The sequence below is a fragment of the Cephus cinctus genome, unplaced genomic scaffold (genome assembly GCF_000341935.2).
Source record: "Cephus cinctus unplaced genomic scaffold, Ccin1 Ccin1_scaffold0401, whole genome shotgun sequence".
NCBI classification, from domain to species: domain Eukaryota; kingdom Metazoa; phylum Arthropoda; class Insecta; order Hymenoptera; family Cephidae; genus Cephus; species Cephus cinctus.
The window spans coordinates 513536-531252 of record NW_014333085.1 but is presented as its reverse complement, the minus strand read 5'-3'; the positions used below and the strand labels follow the sequence as shown (position 1 = coordinate 531252).

Genomic DNA, 17717 nt, shown 5'->3' with positions numbered 1-17717 from the left:
CCCCACGCCCCGGCCGACGGGTTCTCAACAGGACGCGGGAAGAACGACGCTCGCCTCGATTTGTCGGATTAATGGCGGTGGCAGCCACAGCCGTTCCAACCAGCTGATACTCGCCATCCTTCCGTGACATTAGCCCACGAGTTAAGTGACAGAATTTCTACCGCAAGATGAGTATCGGGCTGCTCCTGTATTTTCACGGAACGGTTAACCCTATGCCTAAAAGTAATGTTTCGTTTTGCCGGTATTTAGGCGCCTGATATTATTCAAGACGAGAATAAAAGCCGTGACGTATAAAAGATGGCCGAGAGTCAGGTAACTCTATCCTATTATCCTGTTGGAAATTACAAGCGAAAGAGATTATAAAGCGCCAGGAAAGTTTTCGAGTTATCTTCTCGTTCAGACCCCCTTGCGCCATTCTTTGGATTATTTTCGTTTATCTCTCTCTCTCTCTCTCTCTCTCTCCCTGCCTGTCTGATCTGAGTTTTGTCCTCGAACGAGCACAGCTATACAGAGTCCTGGAGAATTGTTTTTCGGATGAAGAGGAAAAAAAGAAGTAATGGATTAACAGTCAGGTTTCTATCGACGGTTATAACGAAGAATTTATATAATATAATATAGATATACTATCGTTGCTTTCTATCGTATAAATAATACAAGCCTTTTCTTTTTGCTTGAACCAAGAAATACCCAGGCGATAGCTGGTCGGACTGCAAGATATTTTTCTTGGACTTGATCGACTATTTTTCTATAGTGATATTCGTCTGTATATATATATAAATAGTGAGGATCTGACAGGCTGTTATCGAGACAAATTGTCCTCTTCGATATAAAGTGGATATCCTTATACACGTATATCGTGAACGTATTTTCTTTGTTGTTTGAATTAACGTTTCTACGAACGATACGTCCAGAACATGGGGATTGCAGCGGTTTACGAGACTCCGCGAGTGTTGCGCAATAAGTTACTAGGGAGAATTGAGAAGTAGGTCAAATGCTATATATCACCAGAAGAAAATCAACGTCTCTATTCAAAAGGCAGCGCAACGGCGCCACGCTGGGATTAGTTTTCGAATGATTCATGAAGAGAATGATCCTCTGTCATTGAAGTAGGTGGAATCGTAATAATCCGAGTAAGGTTAAAGCTGGTATGTATAACGATAAAGTCCCTAGCATGCGGGTTCTAGTTGGAACTTAAATAGATATCACTAGACAGGTGTCACGTAGCAAACGTTAACGAAGAAAGGTATAACTGTATGTAAAAATAGTATAGAAATTTAAAAAAAAAAAAAGGCTGAAAAACTCACCACATTTGAGAAGAATAAAAATCAGAACCCACAATGGCGACCATCTGGACGACCAATTCATGTCCACTACGTCATCGGTAACTTGCCTCACCAACAGCTTCTGCAAGGATAAAAAAAAAAGTTAAGTCACGTACGACGGTAAAGATTAAATTTTTATTCCTAAAGATTAAATGTGACCTGTAACGGGAGTCCTAGTAATCTTTGAACTCCACAGTGCTTTCGCCTTTGTTTTGAATGGCAACGTTCCCTGTTTTATTTAACTGCAGAAAATCCCTAGGTCAAAGGCCTCGACGAATCGAGCCGGGAGCGCAGTTTGTCAAGCAATCCCACCCTAGCCTATACAACACATTGAGATTCATAGACAGACGTCCCTTGCACGGCTATGGAAATGTGTGTAATGCCAGGTAAACAGGAATAAAATTTAAAAAATAGGAAAATTTTATTTTTAACCCGCTCGTATAAGGTTCTCTGAGCATTGTCCATTTAAATAACTAGAGGAAAAGGCGCACTTTCATGAACGACACAGAGACTTGACTGCGTTGCAGGGTTTTTATTCGAGTGGACCAACTGACTGCATTTGCGCCTGTTCCGCAAATGAAGAGGTTCCACGGGCGAGAGAGGGGTGGTAGCGGGAAGGAACGGGGAGAAGGACGGAACAAGAAAGAAGGAACAGCGGAATCGGAACAATGGACAAAATATTTGAAACATGACGTGAATGCACGAAAGACGCGAATGGAAAGGGAAAAATAGAAGCATTAAGAAAAGTGTTACGTCTAACAATGCGAAATCGATCCTCTTGTATTTTTTCCGTTTTTTTTTTTCCTTCATAAATTCTCATTACGCTTTGAATTTCGAAAGAACCGTTGATTCGCATCGACGATTTAAAACTAGTCAAAAGTCCATCCAATTCCTGGGAGACATGCGAGCTCAATGGCGAACAGAGTCACGGGTGTATCTCACGAGATACCAGACACCCATTTACGGATCCTGAAATGACAATGGCCGCCATGTGCTTACATGCCAAAGATACGTTACAGTGCGGTAGTCAATACACGATTCGCCACTATGGCGTCAACTGTCGCACCAAGAGCTTCCAAGAGCTTCCAAGAGAGCTTGTAGAGTGAGTCAACGGTGAACACGTCCAATCGCCTGGAATTCACTGTAAATACCTACAGAGTGACACTTGGATCGCCGAATTTCGACAAATTGAAACGAACTCGATACCGTAACCAAGCACGTAGAAGAGTTTTGATCGATTACGATTCACAAGGACGAAGTACCGTCCATCGAACAGCAGGTCCTTTTTTTGCAAGCAAGTCAAAACTGTCGAGTCCGTTTGACAAGAGAGACGTGTGACAGGTAACAAATATAAAAAATTGACAGCCGTCAATCGAACTACTCCCCCAATTATAACCTCAAATACAATATTACAATTACACTTTACGAGTGGAGTTTAAATGTCCTTTATTGGACGATAACAAATTTTCCCTAATAAAATTATCATACACGGCTCGCTGAAGAAAAAAAAAAAAAAAAAAAAAAAAAAAAAAAAAAAAAAAAAAAAAAAAAAAAAAAAAAAGATCGAACTTTCAATCCCTATAAATTTACACGTTAATTCCTCAACTGATTCCAAGCGAAGTTCGATGCTTTGGCCGATATCAAAAAATTCTACGGATATAAATACTCGTACTTTTGTTTTTTCGATCTCTCGACTTTACGCATACACTGCCATTTTCTCGGTATTTACAAATGTTTACTCTCAATGCTCCGAGCACTCCGGTAAAAATTAGATTTTTCATATCCGCCCACGTATATAGGTGCAGTGAAAATATGTTTTCAAATATACAATACTCGTACAATACGTTTCAGTAATTTACAATCGATACTGTTTACTGTTAATAGGAGCACAGTCAGTACTGTTTGTTGGGATATCAAGAATAGCATCGACGGAGTAAATTAACTCCTCGACAATCACGATTGCCCTGGCGAACGTCAACTGAAATTGATGAAAATTACACACGGAGGGAGAATATGCCTATCGGGTAAAAAATTTCATGATACACATACTAATCGCTAAATCAAATAAAAACGACTAAACCATAAGCATACAGTGAATAAATTACAAGATTACCAACATTTATCCGAAACGAATTTTAAATCTCAATTCGAAATGACGTCACGTCGAGCTTAAATTTCCTGTTGAGATTGTACGTAGAACGTATACGCGTAGTATCCGTACAATGCTTTTTCAAGCTTATAAATACATATACATATATACAAGGTGTATCTAGAGCGTCGCTACAGTCGTGAATGATCATCAGGATGACTACGAGTATGATTGGAATATCGATCCCAAACACAGTGATAAACTTAATGAGTACAGTATACACAGTTACACATGTGCTGCATGGATAGTGCAGGATGTATCTAGATACGTGGAAACACAGTGAGTATAAACGAGGCTGTCTAAAGGCGCAATGCAAAAAAGGACTTTTGCAGGCAACACGAACCAGTGGCGAAGCACAATGGCGATCCATACAGATAGGAAGCGTCAACCCTCGTAAAGTACGCAAAGCGAAGAATAGGAAGGCGGCAGCCGCGAAGAATAGATACAAATTGCGCAGCTCGAATCGTGCCGGTTTTACACTTCGAAGTCGGAATCGCGCGAGGGGTTACATTCAGGCCGTGAAATACTTCGCCTCTTCTTACGCCTGGCGACGGTGCCGATAAACAAAGACTCCCGGTTCTCCATTCACAGGAGAAATGCGCCTCCCTAACCTCTTTTGGTGGAAACCCAAAAATCACTTGCGGCCAAAAGCTGCGTGGGAGATTTGCTTTGCGAACTAATGCTGCCTCTTTAGCTGCTGGGATTTATTAGGTTCGGTATTTGCTGTACAGTGGCGGGGGTAGTGCGGGGCTACTGATTTTAGAAAATTAACTTTTAGCTAAAAACGTCAATTGATAAGATGCCTTTTTTTTGGATATCCTTCAACGTGATACCTCCATGTGTTTCATAGGGAAACTCAACGCTGGCTTATACCTTGATAGCCTGCATGCTTATTACGCTCGTATTGGCTTGAAATCCTTTGATAAACCGCAACTGGGAAACTACTTGGCTCCTTCGAGGAGGTTCCGGTCTTAGTCGCTGATACGTAAGACGGGCAGCTGATAAGACGTGAATCGATCTCGCCTCGTGGGATTGCAAATTTGAGCTTAATTAATTAATGGAGGACGATAAATGACATTCGAGTAGCTATTAGCCCAGACTCTGGGGAAATCGAAAGGATGACTTTCGTACAGCCTAAAGAGGCATGTTGTATATGTATAGGTATCTTAATACGGTTCACGATGAAGATTACTCGGTACGTAAGGCAAGTTCTGGAAATGATAGCGAACGTTATATTAATGATAAATGTGGGAAAATTAAACGGCGATCAATAGGAATGGCTTTGAGGGTCCCGTTTGTTTGTTTGAGAAAAATAAAAAAAAAAAAAAAAGGATGAATGAAGTAAATATCAAGACTTGATCTTTCTAGCATGTAAAATTTGAGCCCGTTCTTGCATCGCTGTTTGGATCCCAATGACTTTTTGCAGGGGCACCCTTAACCCCTGGACTGCCTACTATTCAATTAGGAAGAGGTGAATGTCTGCCACTGAATATCCAGTTACCACTTAGCCCGTGTAAACTCTCAAGCGAATTTCGGTAGCTCACGCTCGGCTAAGCCGAATGGATCCACGCTGTGATAACGAGCCAAAGCCCTTTGCTATCAGCCCTTGTTAACTGTGTATAGGTATACAATTGAAGAACAGGTGGTACCGACAGACACACAGGCATGATACTGCGGGATGGGAAGATCACGGGCCTGGGGGTCTGGGGGGCTGGGGGGTAGAGGGGAAAAAGATAATATAACGAGCAAAAACTTACCTAATGTCAACACAACGAAATCCTAATAGGGGTCCAGCAGTCTGTTATGGGTATTCAGATAGATGAATTAAGGTTAGGTTATAGCGTTTTGACGGATGAGAGAGAATGGGGGAAAGAGAGAGAGGGAAATTTCAAAATGCCCGCGGCGTCTCATTCGTTCGATTATCAAAGGGATAATTCATTCGATATCGATTACTGGCAAATTGAGAACTGAGATCATTAGGGAAGAAAGATTGAGGGCAGCGACAATCAATGCCCGCGAACTGTCAAAGTCCTCTCTCTTCTCTCTCTCTCTCTCTCTCTCTCTCTCTCTCTCTCTCTCTCTCTCTCTTAGTCTGTATCTGCGTTAACTCAAGTCCTGAAAAGATTTCATTTATCCTAGACGCAGCTGGAAGTCTCTTCTAAATGCACTCGAATTGGGACGCTGGTTACGTAACGCCATTTCAAATGAATGACGTACGTTCTATATATGTAGCTGGCATAATCGATTTGCCGATAGTCGTATAGACGTATACGTGTATATTTGACTGATAGGAGGATATTCGTGAATTTCAAAAGAGGAAAAAAGAGAGAGAGAGAGAGAGAGAGAGAGAGAGAGAGAGAGAGAGAGAGAGCACTCGGTACGTTGCACCACGTCAAACGAAACGCATCATGGAAACGTGAAAAATTGATCGCTCCGTAATTCGAGTATCGGTTTGTAATCGCGTAGAAGCGTGAACGAAAAAAGGAAGAGTAGGAATAGCGCAGTGGCGCCATCTATCGTGATATAACGTGAATTAATCACTCGACCTGAGAAACGGACCGAGTGACGCCTAGCGGGATAAAAACGAATGAAATTCTTGTTAAAGGATCGTATACGAAGATTGAGGAAAAATAAAGTGTTAGAAGTTGGCAGCGAGAGGCAATCGGTCTCTTAGGTATTGTTTCACCTTTCTCTCAAGTTCCCTTTTGCCTTTTTCTTTGATTCTCGAGGTACGAGCGAAAGGAAAAGAATCGAACGCTCCATTCGTTCCTCGTGGAGAAAGGTTAGGCTAGGTGCGACTGATCTACAGACCTCCCGATCCGTAAATCGCTCTCTCTCGCATTCGTCGCTCGATCTATCAAACATATTTTCAAGTTCTACACTGTTTTCATTTCTTGTACGGTTCACTTCAATGGAAAAAAAGATAAGATCCCTCCGTGTAGCCATTTCAAACATTTAAATTTAGCAGCGTGAGGCATTCTGGGAATCATACAGAATCGTACTAAAAAATCTAAAAATCCGAAATTTATATGAATCATGGTACATTACTCGAAACCTTTGTTTTTTAGCTGCCATCAAAATTGTCAATTTCATCTACAGCTTGACGCTGCGAATCAACAGCAGACTTCATTCGGGTATAGAATGTTCTCCCAGTAACGTGAATTCCGTAGGTTTGTTCGACGCTGGTTTCAACGGTAGAGACGCGATCTTGTTGATAGATAGTTAAGGGGTTATCTATCTAGCTATAGCCATGTATGTACACACATAGGCAGGATCCGTCTATCTCCAAGTATCCAGCTATTTAGCTCTGTCTCTCTCTGTCTCTCTCTGTCTCTCTGTCGAAGGAGCGACAAGCAACCGTGGAACCGCACAGCTATCTATCATTCCGGCTGGACCTTTTGCCATCCCTTAGCACAAACGTAAATTGTCATTCCCACCCGTGAGAATTTCACGACGACCACTTAATTCGATTGAAGTTCCAAGCCGCGCTTCCGTATACTGATTCGGTATAGCGTAGTCATATATGCAGTAACTCTCTAGCTATTTTCAGACTTTGGATATCCCTCTGCACCAGGTACTGAAATCACTCTCGTCTTGTACAGAAAGTGCCGAGCAGCAGCAGCAGCAGCAGCAAATAAACAATAGCATCACGTTGATTGAGTTAGGCGAGTTTAACGAGTTTCTTCCCCAAGCGCAAAGCTTAATACGAACCTTAGGAATGTAATTGTGTCCTCGGAGTAATTGCAACGACCTTCCTCTCAGGTGGATGTGCAAAGCAAAGAATTTGTTAAGATGATTTTTTAAAATGCAAATTCATAAATTTCTCTCCTATTGGCTTCCAGGCCCTGAGGTCGTTCGCGCGTCTACCGGACGAAGGTAAAAGTGCGTGCACACCGTGGCTACACGTGCCACGTGATATTACTCGAGGAAAAGTAATCTCGCCGGGACGTCATAAAGCACCGCGGCAGCAGGTAGGACGTCGTGGCTACCTAATATTTTGATCCCGTGCAAATTAGCGATACCACCCCCTGGACGGAGCGTCCAGGTCTTTCCATCCCCGGACCCGCCCCTCGTTTCGCCGGGCCGTTACTGCCCTTACTGCCGTTAGGACGTAGGTGGCTGGACCGTGGTTCTCATGCTGCGATACGCTTCGGACTTTTTCCCATTTTTGAACATGCTTCTAGTCGTCTTTATTTCGAACAGGGGTAGACGTACTACTGGATTCTAGGACTATGGTATTTCTATATAGATACTTGTTACGCATTTATTTTAGATATACCAGGTACCTAATGCTTGTTTTCAAAGTACTATTGCTTAAGACTGGTTTTTTATACCCGATACATATACTTATGATCGATCATTCGTGTGATTAATCGATAGGGATTTTGTTAGGTTCGATTTGACATCCCCTGGACTAGGTGAAAGGAGCTGTAGGAGTCCCTATCGTAAACCCCGTACCAACCCTATGGAGCTTCGAACCCTCTCCAAGCGAAAGCATACCCTCAGGGCAGCATCCCTTGGGTTATTCCGGAGGCTGAGAAGAAGAGATGGGAGTCTGGTGAAAACGAAACATATATATATATATACTATATAGAGAGAGAGAGAGAGATAAAGACTGGGTATGAGCAAGACTCTCTCAGGACACCCGGGACACGAGATGCCGTAGAACTACTGGATTATTTGGCTGAGGTACCCGGTGCCAGGTCAACCCCTAGCACGCGGTACCTCAGGATTCTTCAGAAATTACAGGACAATGCTCAGAAGGCAGGGGGCGAAGCGTTGCGACGCCACCTTCAATTTCCACACGATCCGACCCCACCACTCTCCATGGACAATACATGACGCGAGATAAGAATTGCCTTATCCAAGGACTAATTTGCATGAATCTAGAAGCGACTGCAGCTTTTGAAAAAATTCGACCAGAAAACTTTCGTCCCAATCCTTTCGGGTCTTATATAATTTGATAATCAGATTAGTATTTTTTTTTCAAGTTACAAATTTAGAGAAAACAGTTTCAATTTGCATATCAAATATCATAATTAAAATATACAATCACGTATGTACACATAAAGAAGGTATTCCAAAAGCACCGAAAATATACTCGATGAATGTTAATCTTTTTTTTTTTTTTTTTTTCAATTACACCGTCTCTGCCTCGATTTAAACGCGCTTTCAATTAAGATATTGCAATTTTCATTAGCAGCCTCACCTACCGTTGCAACATGGACATCCGACCGACAATATAAATTGCTTTTCGACTCCACGCAGCACCTGTGTACCCATATCCATATATACATGTATACAACCATATATACTTAATACTATACCTGGACAAAAAATATAGATATACACTACGTGCGTTACTCAAGAACCGTGTCACGTATAATACATTCGCACGGTTCAATATGAAAGTTGAATAACACTCGCGCTCGATACTTAGTCCCCTCGTTACATGGCCGAGCTAGTCTGGCTAGAATAAAAAAAGAAAAAAAGAAAAAAAAAAGAAAAAAGAAAAAAATATCTACTAAAGCCATCAGAGCCGGTAACACGTGTAAACGCATTTGCCGTAAGGCCAGATAAGCTCGTTACGTTAGCCGTTCTACGAATATTCGTTTGATCGCGGGAAATTCAAATCACTTTTGGCGCGCATATTCAAACACAGAACGGCAACGGTACGGTGCCGCTATGGGTAAGTGCGATTGCGATTAGTAGGGAAAAAATCGAGGATAGTATAGCGTGCATACAGTACATTCAAGCTAACGCACATCTGTCCAGTAGACACGCGTTCTATCTACATGTCTCTATTAAGCAGACGGACCCCAGAAACCATTTTCCTACTGGTCGGCATGCGATTGCCTTCTTTTTACATGTATTACTGTATACGTATATAGTACGCAGAGGGTAGAAGATATACGCGACCCACCTCAGTAATCCGGTAATTTCGTTGTTAGGGGCTTTTCTCATTGCTACTATTGTTCTAGGGGCGAGGGTTGAGAATAGCGAGTGAGCCTGAGGGTGAAGGTGCGATCTCTATGACGCAGCATCTTCTGACCAGGGATTACACCAAAGTAGCCAACTTCACGAATGCTCTGATGCGTTCGGAGCATTTTTCCTATACTGTATGTATATACACGGAGAGAAGGATCTGGTAGAGGTTGCTAAGCCATGAAAGTAAAATCTACCAAGGGAGCATGGTACAGCAGCGCCACCAGCGGACATATCGGAAGTCTTACAGGTACCATAGGAACTTTTATCGAACCAAAATAGTAATTTTTCCGTAACATAATTTTTTCTTCCTTCCCGTAGACAATGTAGACAAATAATGAAGTATTTTATGAGCTAATTACTATTCGAGAGGAAACAAGTATAATATCCCATTTCAAACAAATGTTTTCACTGAAATAGTAATTAACGGCGTGTTTCGTATACGATTGAGGTTAACAGGTTATAATTTCCAAATGTCAATACTTATCGCTACAATAGGGCAATTCACGGCAACAGCCACACCGCTTACCATACTTTATAGTAAAAGGTATAAGTTTTCATATAAAAACTATTAAAAGTCATGGCGACATCTGTGATAACAAAAATTACTATATTATCTAGTAAAATTTCTTTTCTTTTAGAATAATATTTGCCAGAATGTCGCTACAGTTTCCATGTACGAGAATTTCATGGTACTTTCTACTAGGTAGTCGGTACTTTGTACCAGAACCTTCTCTCCGTGTGTGGGAAACCCTGAGCTTCCATAAAAAGAGAACATGCACTTAACAAGTGCATTTGGTATCGCGGAATCTTATTTCATTTTTTTTTGTTTTTGGCTCATCGTGCAGCCTATCGTAAATTACAACGTAATCCGTACGGATAATCTTCTGCAGTGAACACGCGACAGTCACCTCCTCCCTTTGTTGCCGGCAGGAGAGCTTCCCTGTTTCAAAAGCGACTCCAGTACATCCAGTACATCCAGTACATCCAGTACAGGCGCCTCGGTAACGCCGGGGATCGATATTTTACTGAGCCTTGTACACCTGCATGTCATCCGAGCTAAGAACCATGGTAAATTAATATCCTTAGGATATGAGAGACGAATCGATCTCGACAAGACCAACAGTTTGGGGAGAAAATCAATTTTATTTATTATTTATCTTTTCAATTAAACGTTCGTACTACTTGGCAGGATTTGTCTTTGGTTTATGGCAAACTTTGAGAACGAGTGTCCCACGTGATATTGAATGTGAGAGAGGATAAAAAAAATATCAACAAGAAAATAGAGCCTGAAGTGAAACTACAGTAAGAGACGAATGTATGGTGAAAATTGGATTTTACTTATGTAAAAATGTATCTGTTTATAGGTAAGGGGTGGAGGGGACTATTATTACAAATAAATGTAATACAGCCTGACAGGCGAAGTAACGGACGTGTCAGGGAATGATAACGCCTACGGTCAGTGAATACGTTAATGGTAGCTGTCAGTAGAAAAATCCAATGTTGTTTTGTCTGACCAAAGCGAAATTACACTGGTTGCGTAAGCGACGGGAAATTCCGATTCAAAAATGATAACACGATTGCGTCCATTGGATTTGCACTACGTGAAAATGTATTTATTTCCTTTGAAATAACGAGGCTCGTATTCGAATACGTTCGAGTGCTTTATGGGTAATCGATCTGCCTTGTGCGCATGCGCGACGGTAGGTAGTTTCGTTTTAAAGCCTGATACATACTTCGTGTATGAACACGTAGGTGGGAGAAAATAAAAATAATGAAAAACACACGATAGTCGAATAGACTTTGTAAAATCTGTTTGGCTCTAATGGAAACTGGAAAGGTAGAGTTTCGCCCAGCTTCCGGCTGCCCGAGATCCTCGCTTCTCGCCAAGTTCGCGCGGCTGCACGTAAAAGTGAGGCTACCGATGCACGTGGAATTTTATCTCAGAATTTTATTCGAAAATTCCCTTATCAGGCACCCCGTAGAATTCGTATCTTGCGCCGAGACCCGTGGTAAGTGTGATATTTTAGTTTTTTCGGGAAAAAGTGGCAAAAGGAGGAGAAAAAATTTTTTACGCGGTTCTACCACTTTCACGGAATTTATAATAACGCGAAAGTGAGTCTCGAGTGTCGGGAAATCAGTGTGGACGGCCATTAATATTAAGTAAACGAACTTTTCACGCCTCAGCTTCGCCGAGGTGGAGACGCTCTTGACATTGAATATTCATAGACTCTAATTTGGTACAAGATCCACGCTATCGTTAACTCGTTTATCGACAATACGTGAAAACTCGGTCAGAACTTTTCCACCTCGTTGTACGGGTACCCGGCACGTAGTAAATTTCCCTATAAGAACCATAAGATATATATTTTCACAGATCTCCAATCGATCGAGATGAAGCGACGTTTCGGAATAAATGATAATATGGGATATTGGGTATGAAATAATGATGGTCAGTAAACCACGAACAATTTGACAAAGTAGATTCGGGGGTTATAAAGACGACTTTATGGGGGAGGAAAAAAAAAGGCATCTCCGTCCTTCTCTGACCCACGAGAATCCCCATGACTCCCTCTCTCTCGCACCAACGGCAGGTATACGAGAACTCGAAAATTCATCGTCTCCACAACGAATAGAGACGCTTCAATACGGCGAGGGTATTCGACGTGTTCGCCACTTTGGTAAGCGACCTTTAACCGTGGATTAATTAAATCTACAATTACCATAACAACGGAATGCCTCTCGGCTGGTACATAGGGTGATAATAATTCTTGAATATTAAGGGTTTTCAGAGCGCGGGTGTAATCCCATTGGTAAGGGGTATTTATGCCGATCGATTATGCCACTCGTATCTTTGAAAGGCTCTCGACTAAAGCCAAGCTAATCCGACGAAGAGAGCTGTGTGCTGTAAAATTAATTAAGTAAAGGAAAAAAGAGACAAAAATGTCATTTAAATCATACCGAGTAGTCACGTGACCCACTAGGTCTCTAACCCTTGACCTCCATTGCGCGTACCGCGTCGATTCAAACGCAGATTAAAATTTCAAGTTTTCCTATAAAAATAACAAAGGGACGCGTAATCTCTTTCCGTCACTTACGTAAGAGTCCTGCGGCTAATTTGAATCAGTCCGAGTGGCCAAGATCAATCGTAGGTTTTACGGCGACGGTGCTTAACGTCGGTGCAGACGTCGTATATCTTTCAGTTGGATCAGCGCCAAGCGGGAGACTTGGGAACTGATCTCTGAAGTGTGCGGTTAAATAAAAGTAAAAGGAAAAGAAAATCTATATGTAGATATATGACAGAAGAGACTATAGATGTGTTTTATATGTCCCCATATATATATATGTAACATTTAGGGGTTTAATCCACAGTAAACAGAATCGATTGAGGAAGGCGTCAAAGATTAACGACAGAGACTCTTTTAATGTCACGTGCATTTCGTTCGCGTTTAACTACGATGCCTGCATTAGCCTTGTGATCTTGCAAGCCATTTAAACGGCAGCAATGCAGGTAGTACTGCACCAGTCTACACGATCCATATATGTATATGGCTGTACGTGGTGGGAAATGTAAATGCGATGTGAATAGATTGGATGGCTTCTGTTTTATCCTGACTCATGCTGATAGCTTACCGTTCACTCCTGGACATAGCACGCGCGTGCTGCAAAGGGATAATGCCGTATTTTAATTACTTCAATTACTTCAATCCCTTTAAAATTATATAACAGTAACGGCTGCGTTTACCCGGATAGTCTCTCGAGAACGTATGGGGGTTTTGATTTTCGTTTTAAAAAGGTGAATTTATTTTTATTCTAATCGATAAAAAATGAGTGTTTACACATCTTTGTTGAAGCTGTTATATTTCCATTTCTAGTTTTAATCGAGCTCAGCGCCTTAACTCGTCCATATATTTAGCATCTCCCTGGAGGCACCGATATGCTGTCAATAGTCTTTCTAGATTGTTCTGATCTGTATTATCCATGGCAGTCGAGTATATATCCATTTGTCTCGGTGTATATTGTTTACGTTGAAAATAGCCTTTCTGACACAGTTCTATTTTATGTGATATATTACTGGCACATTATTCTGATCTTGAACGACTCTTATTCTATCGAGAACATACGGTAGCGTGGCCGAGCGGTCTAAGGCGCTGGTTTAAGGCACCAGTCTCCTCGGAGGCGTGGGTTCGAATCCCACCGCTGCCAGTTTTTTTTTTTTTAATATTTCTAGATCACAATATGCAAGTGATGTAATCCCATGTAAATTGCACAACGATAAAAATAAATTTTGAGACCATCTAAAATTATCGGATATTTCCGAATCTCAAAAGCGACGGAATTATACTGTACGTTTGACGTAATAAAGTATTAACGGTGCGATATAATTTTTATTGTTGAATCTAAGAATTTTAATTGTCGGCTAAGAAAGAAATATTCGTCAGCTGTTATGGAGTTGACTTCCTACAGGCTGTCACCCTTAAAAGTGCTTAAAGCAACCCTTCCCCCTCTTTAACCCTTGGCGCCGTACCTACGGGCATAGCAATTAAAACGGGGCACCCCCTTGGGCCATGAGTCCTTACAGGCAACCTGCCATTGAAATCTCCTGGTCTCCCAAGTGCTTGACGGCCCTAGTGGCTTTTCATTCTGTAAATCAAGTGTTTCATTAAAAGAGATTGAGTCACAGCTCTCCTGGACTCTGGCGTTAGCCTCTACCCTGCACTTCAGAGACGTCAAGTTACGTTTGACGCTTGCCAGTCGCTGCAGGGATTATGGAGATACGACATATATACAATACATTACAGAATAATTAAAGACACGAAGGGGAAAAAGAAAATTTTCGACCAAAAATGTTCTAAAAATTTCTTTTTCAGGTAAAAATCTCAAATTTTATGTGTTTCGCCAAACTTTTTTTTTTCCACGTACAAATCACTTGGTGCAGGTGGCAATGTTCGCGGAGGACTAATGGGTGTTATCGCTTCTCAAATAAAAGTTTAAACTTTCTTTATCCCCGGCCGGAAACTGCGTTCCGGGTAAGGACCAAGTTTTCCTGCTGGCTGTTTTACATGTATATTGTAATTTCCAAATGGCTGCCTGAAATTCCCTGGTGATGCCTATATGCCTCTTGTGTATATACATGTATCTTTTTCATGTATAAAGCGCTAAACGTTTTCAAGTAAGTTTTCTCAATTTTCCATTTTCCTCACCTTTTCTCACCCCCCGAGCGTAGCTATTGCTGGTTCGATGCCACGAGAGAGCCCGAATAATCTGAAACATATTAACAAACTTGGTGAAGACCCTTGGGGTATTGTTAGATGGAAATTAGGTAACAAGTACTTTTTTCTTTATTACTTATATCTATAGAATTTTATAATACAATCGGTCGCTTCGATTATTATTCATGGAATCCAAATTTTATTTATATATTGCATATAACGAACACGGCACTAGATACAGAGCCAATTAAAATTAAATTATTAATGAGCGAAGATCTTCGAGTCTTTTCGGAAGAGGGAAAGAGAATTCTCGATATAGACCCGATATTCATAAGCAAAAAAGAAAAGGGAAGTAAAACGAACAGTAATACCGTTGAGCTCATTACGTTTGACGATTCCATAAAAATGGAAAAAAATTTCAAATCAGTGGTTCCAAAGTTAAAAAAAAAAAACAAGTTTTCAACTGAATCATAAATCGTTAGACTGGATATAAATGTCATCTCTAAAAGCAGAAAGAAAAATAATTTTTTTTTTTTTAAATCAACACTCAATATTTGACAATAGTAACGTGAAGCATTTCAATTTTGGAAAAAAAAAACAAAAAAATGTCAATTGAATCTGAGACGCTCAGTCATCTGAAGAAAGTAATAATACAATGTCACGTGTTTAATGGTAGATTGATTGAAAAATAAGAAATGTGTGAAAAGTAAATTCCCATGAGAAGTAGAGAAAGTTGAGAAAGTAAAAAAAAGCGATTGAAGAAATAAGCAAATAAAAGTTATAAATGTAGCGAGAAAGCAGAGTGAATGAATCTGGTGGGCAGTGAAATTCCAAGCCTGTATCTGAATTCCCATTACAGTGTCCTAATTAGCCAAGAAATTACAAGCGAATCCGGTGAAGTAGGTGAAAAACAGTGAAAAGCAAAATACAGGACCGACCGTAAAATTAGAAAAAGAGTCCGTTGCGAAGAACCGAAAGACCATTAATGAAACTTTTGTTAATACTGTATCTTCCATCAATCCGGATACGTCCACAGCATCCCAACCAAAGTAATTGGGTCGAGAAAGATACAGATATATTTGGATCCAAAAATCCGAGTGAGCCACATGCCTCAAGTCAAATACGTAATAAAACATGAATCGGACATAAAATAATTCATAAACTTGTAAAAAAAACCTTATAAAAAATAAAATATAATTTCATTAATCAAATCAAGAAGACCCATTTTCCAATCCTTAGTAAAGTTGATCTATATGACAGAATTTTTTGTATCTCCAACATTTTGAACATTTTGAACTCCTGCATTCCGAGTCGTTACGCGAAATTACTTAACCGGAAATTGATGTTTGCCTGCGTGACGTTGGGCGTGACGAAGGAGTGCCGAGTAACTAACCCATATTCCTCCAGATCGATCTTCAGGATGTAGCTACGGTTTGCTTCTAGTTCCACCTCTTGGGGTACAAACGAAATGAAGAATGGTACAGACGATTCGGAATCAGTTCCAATTTGCAGATTTGAGCCAGCTCAAAAAATGACAGTTTTTAGCGAATTTTGAAAAAAATCCTGTATCTCCATACCTCTTGAGGTATAAAGGAAAATTAAAATATTTTTAAATCGGCTGCCAGATTCACATAGGTTTCACGTTCGATTAGAAATTTGTGGTCTGTCAAAATGTTATTTGAACAAAAATATTGTTTAATAAGTAAAACAGAGCGAAAAAAAAAAAAGAAAAAACTTTTCAATTTACCACTTGCTCTTTGAGCTACATACCGAAACATCAATTTGGCCAAGACTCGCGCTTCATGTAACACGTGCAATTTATTACCAGACTGGTATCTATACCTGCCCGTTATTTCATCAAGCATATATGTACGAATTGATGCATATATACCTGACAGAGCATTATAGACGATTTTAAATCAACAATGTAACCTATATATCAAAAACGAACAGCCAATAAAAATCTCACCCAACTCGATAAGAAAAAATGAAGCAGCAACTTGTAAAAAAGAATCATCCGGATAACAAATTTGTATCGAAGGATAAAATGTGCCATGTTTAAATAAATAATACAAGAATTGTAATTGTAAAAAAAAGACAATTCTCCCAAAACATTAAAAATCCAAATTTCGTCCTAATTCCAAGAACCAAGAAGCAACAAGTAGTTTCGAATCTCCAATAAATTCCATAGTCGAGAGCACGCTGAAAGGTAAAATCCCGATTCGAAAATCCCCTTAATCTTTCCGGCAAAGCGTTAAATAAGCATAAAGAAGAAATTCATTAATCCATAAAAGACAAACAAGCAGAACGATCGTTGAGAACGTGAAACGAGCAAATGCCGTGTCTGGACATCGAAGCACAAAATAAAAAAAAAAAGGGTTCAAAGTGCGAGTACGATAATTTCATATGGAATTGATAACGTTCAACACGCCCTGACATTACAGATAACGCGAACGCGAAAGGGCACTGTGATTGTAACGTAATTATCAGATTAGTCAGGTGGATTTATTAGCATTTAATTACGACACGGATCAAAGAGAATCGAGTGTCCGGCAACTATATATATATGTATATATATATATACTTGAATACAAAATTTTCAATCGAAAAATTACCCAAATTTTATTAGCTCAGCCAAATGTTATTGGCAGTCCGCCCCTCCTGCACAACTTTTTCAAAATACATAGTTTGCCCATCCGCATAAAATTTTGGTTAAGTCCAATGCACATAAGGGATAGAACCAAAGCTCCTCCCCGTAAGCTCCTCGTTGGGATGCTGGAAGTGCGCTAATTAAAAAGCAATACGATAAATATAAATCAAAAGCGTTTTGTACAATTGAGTCGAAAGGCTCCGACGATAAATAATGCTAGGAAATTTGAACACGGCTGGATCGAACAATGGAGGGTCTGGCTGTAGTTGCCCGTTAGAGGGATATTCCTCAATATATGGGGGATCGGTGTGGACGAACTTGGAGGAAAAAAAAAAAAAGTATTGAGAGAGAGAGAGAGAGAGAGAGAGAGAGAGAGAGAGAGAGAGAGAGAGAGAGAA

The 17717-nt window shown here is 40.4% G+C and overlaps 1 protein-coding gene and 1 non-coding gene across 11 annotated transcripts in view; one reads left to right on the top strand and one right to left on the bottom strand.

Annotated features, from left to right (window-relative positions):
- The window catches only part of LOC107267440, a 60582-nt gene that overhangs the window by 23097 nt on the left and 19768 nt on the right, over positions 1 to 17717 (bottom strand). For 8 of the 10 annotated variants that reach the window (XM_015739167.2, XM_015739173.2, XM_015739175.2 and 5 more), the window contains 2 exons: positions 14661 to 14721; positions 1305 to 1404 (listed from right to left, as the gene is read on the bottom strand). In XM_015739167.2, coding sequence (XP_015594653.1) covers positions 1305 to 1365 — 61 coding nt within the window. In that variant the 5' untranslated portion in view covers positions 1366 to 1404; positions 14661 to 14721. Of the gene's footprint in view, positions 1 to 1304; positions 1405 to 13089; positions 13119 to 14660; positions 14722 to 17717 lie in introns of all 10 variants that reach the window. The other 2 variants (XM_015739168.2, XM_015739172.2) reach the window with 2 other exon arrangements.
- On the top strand, positions 13581 to 13662 carry Trnal-aag. The gene has a single exon. It is a non-coding gene; the product is annotated as a tRNA-Leu (tRNA).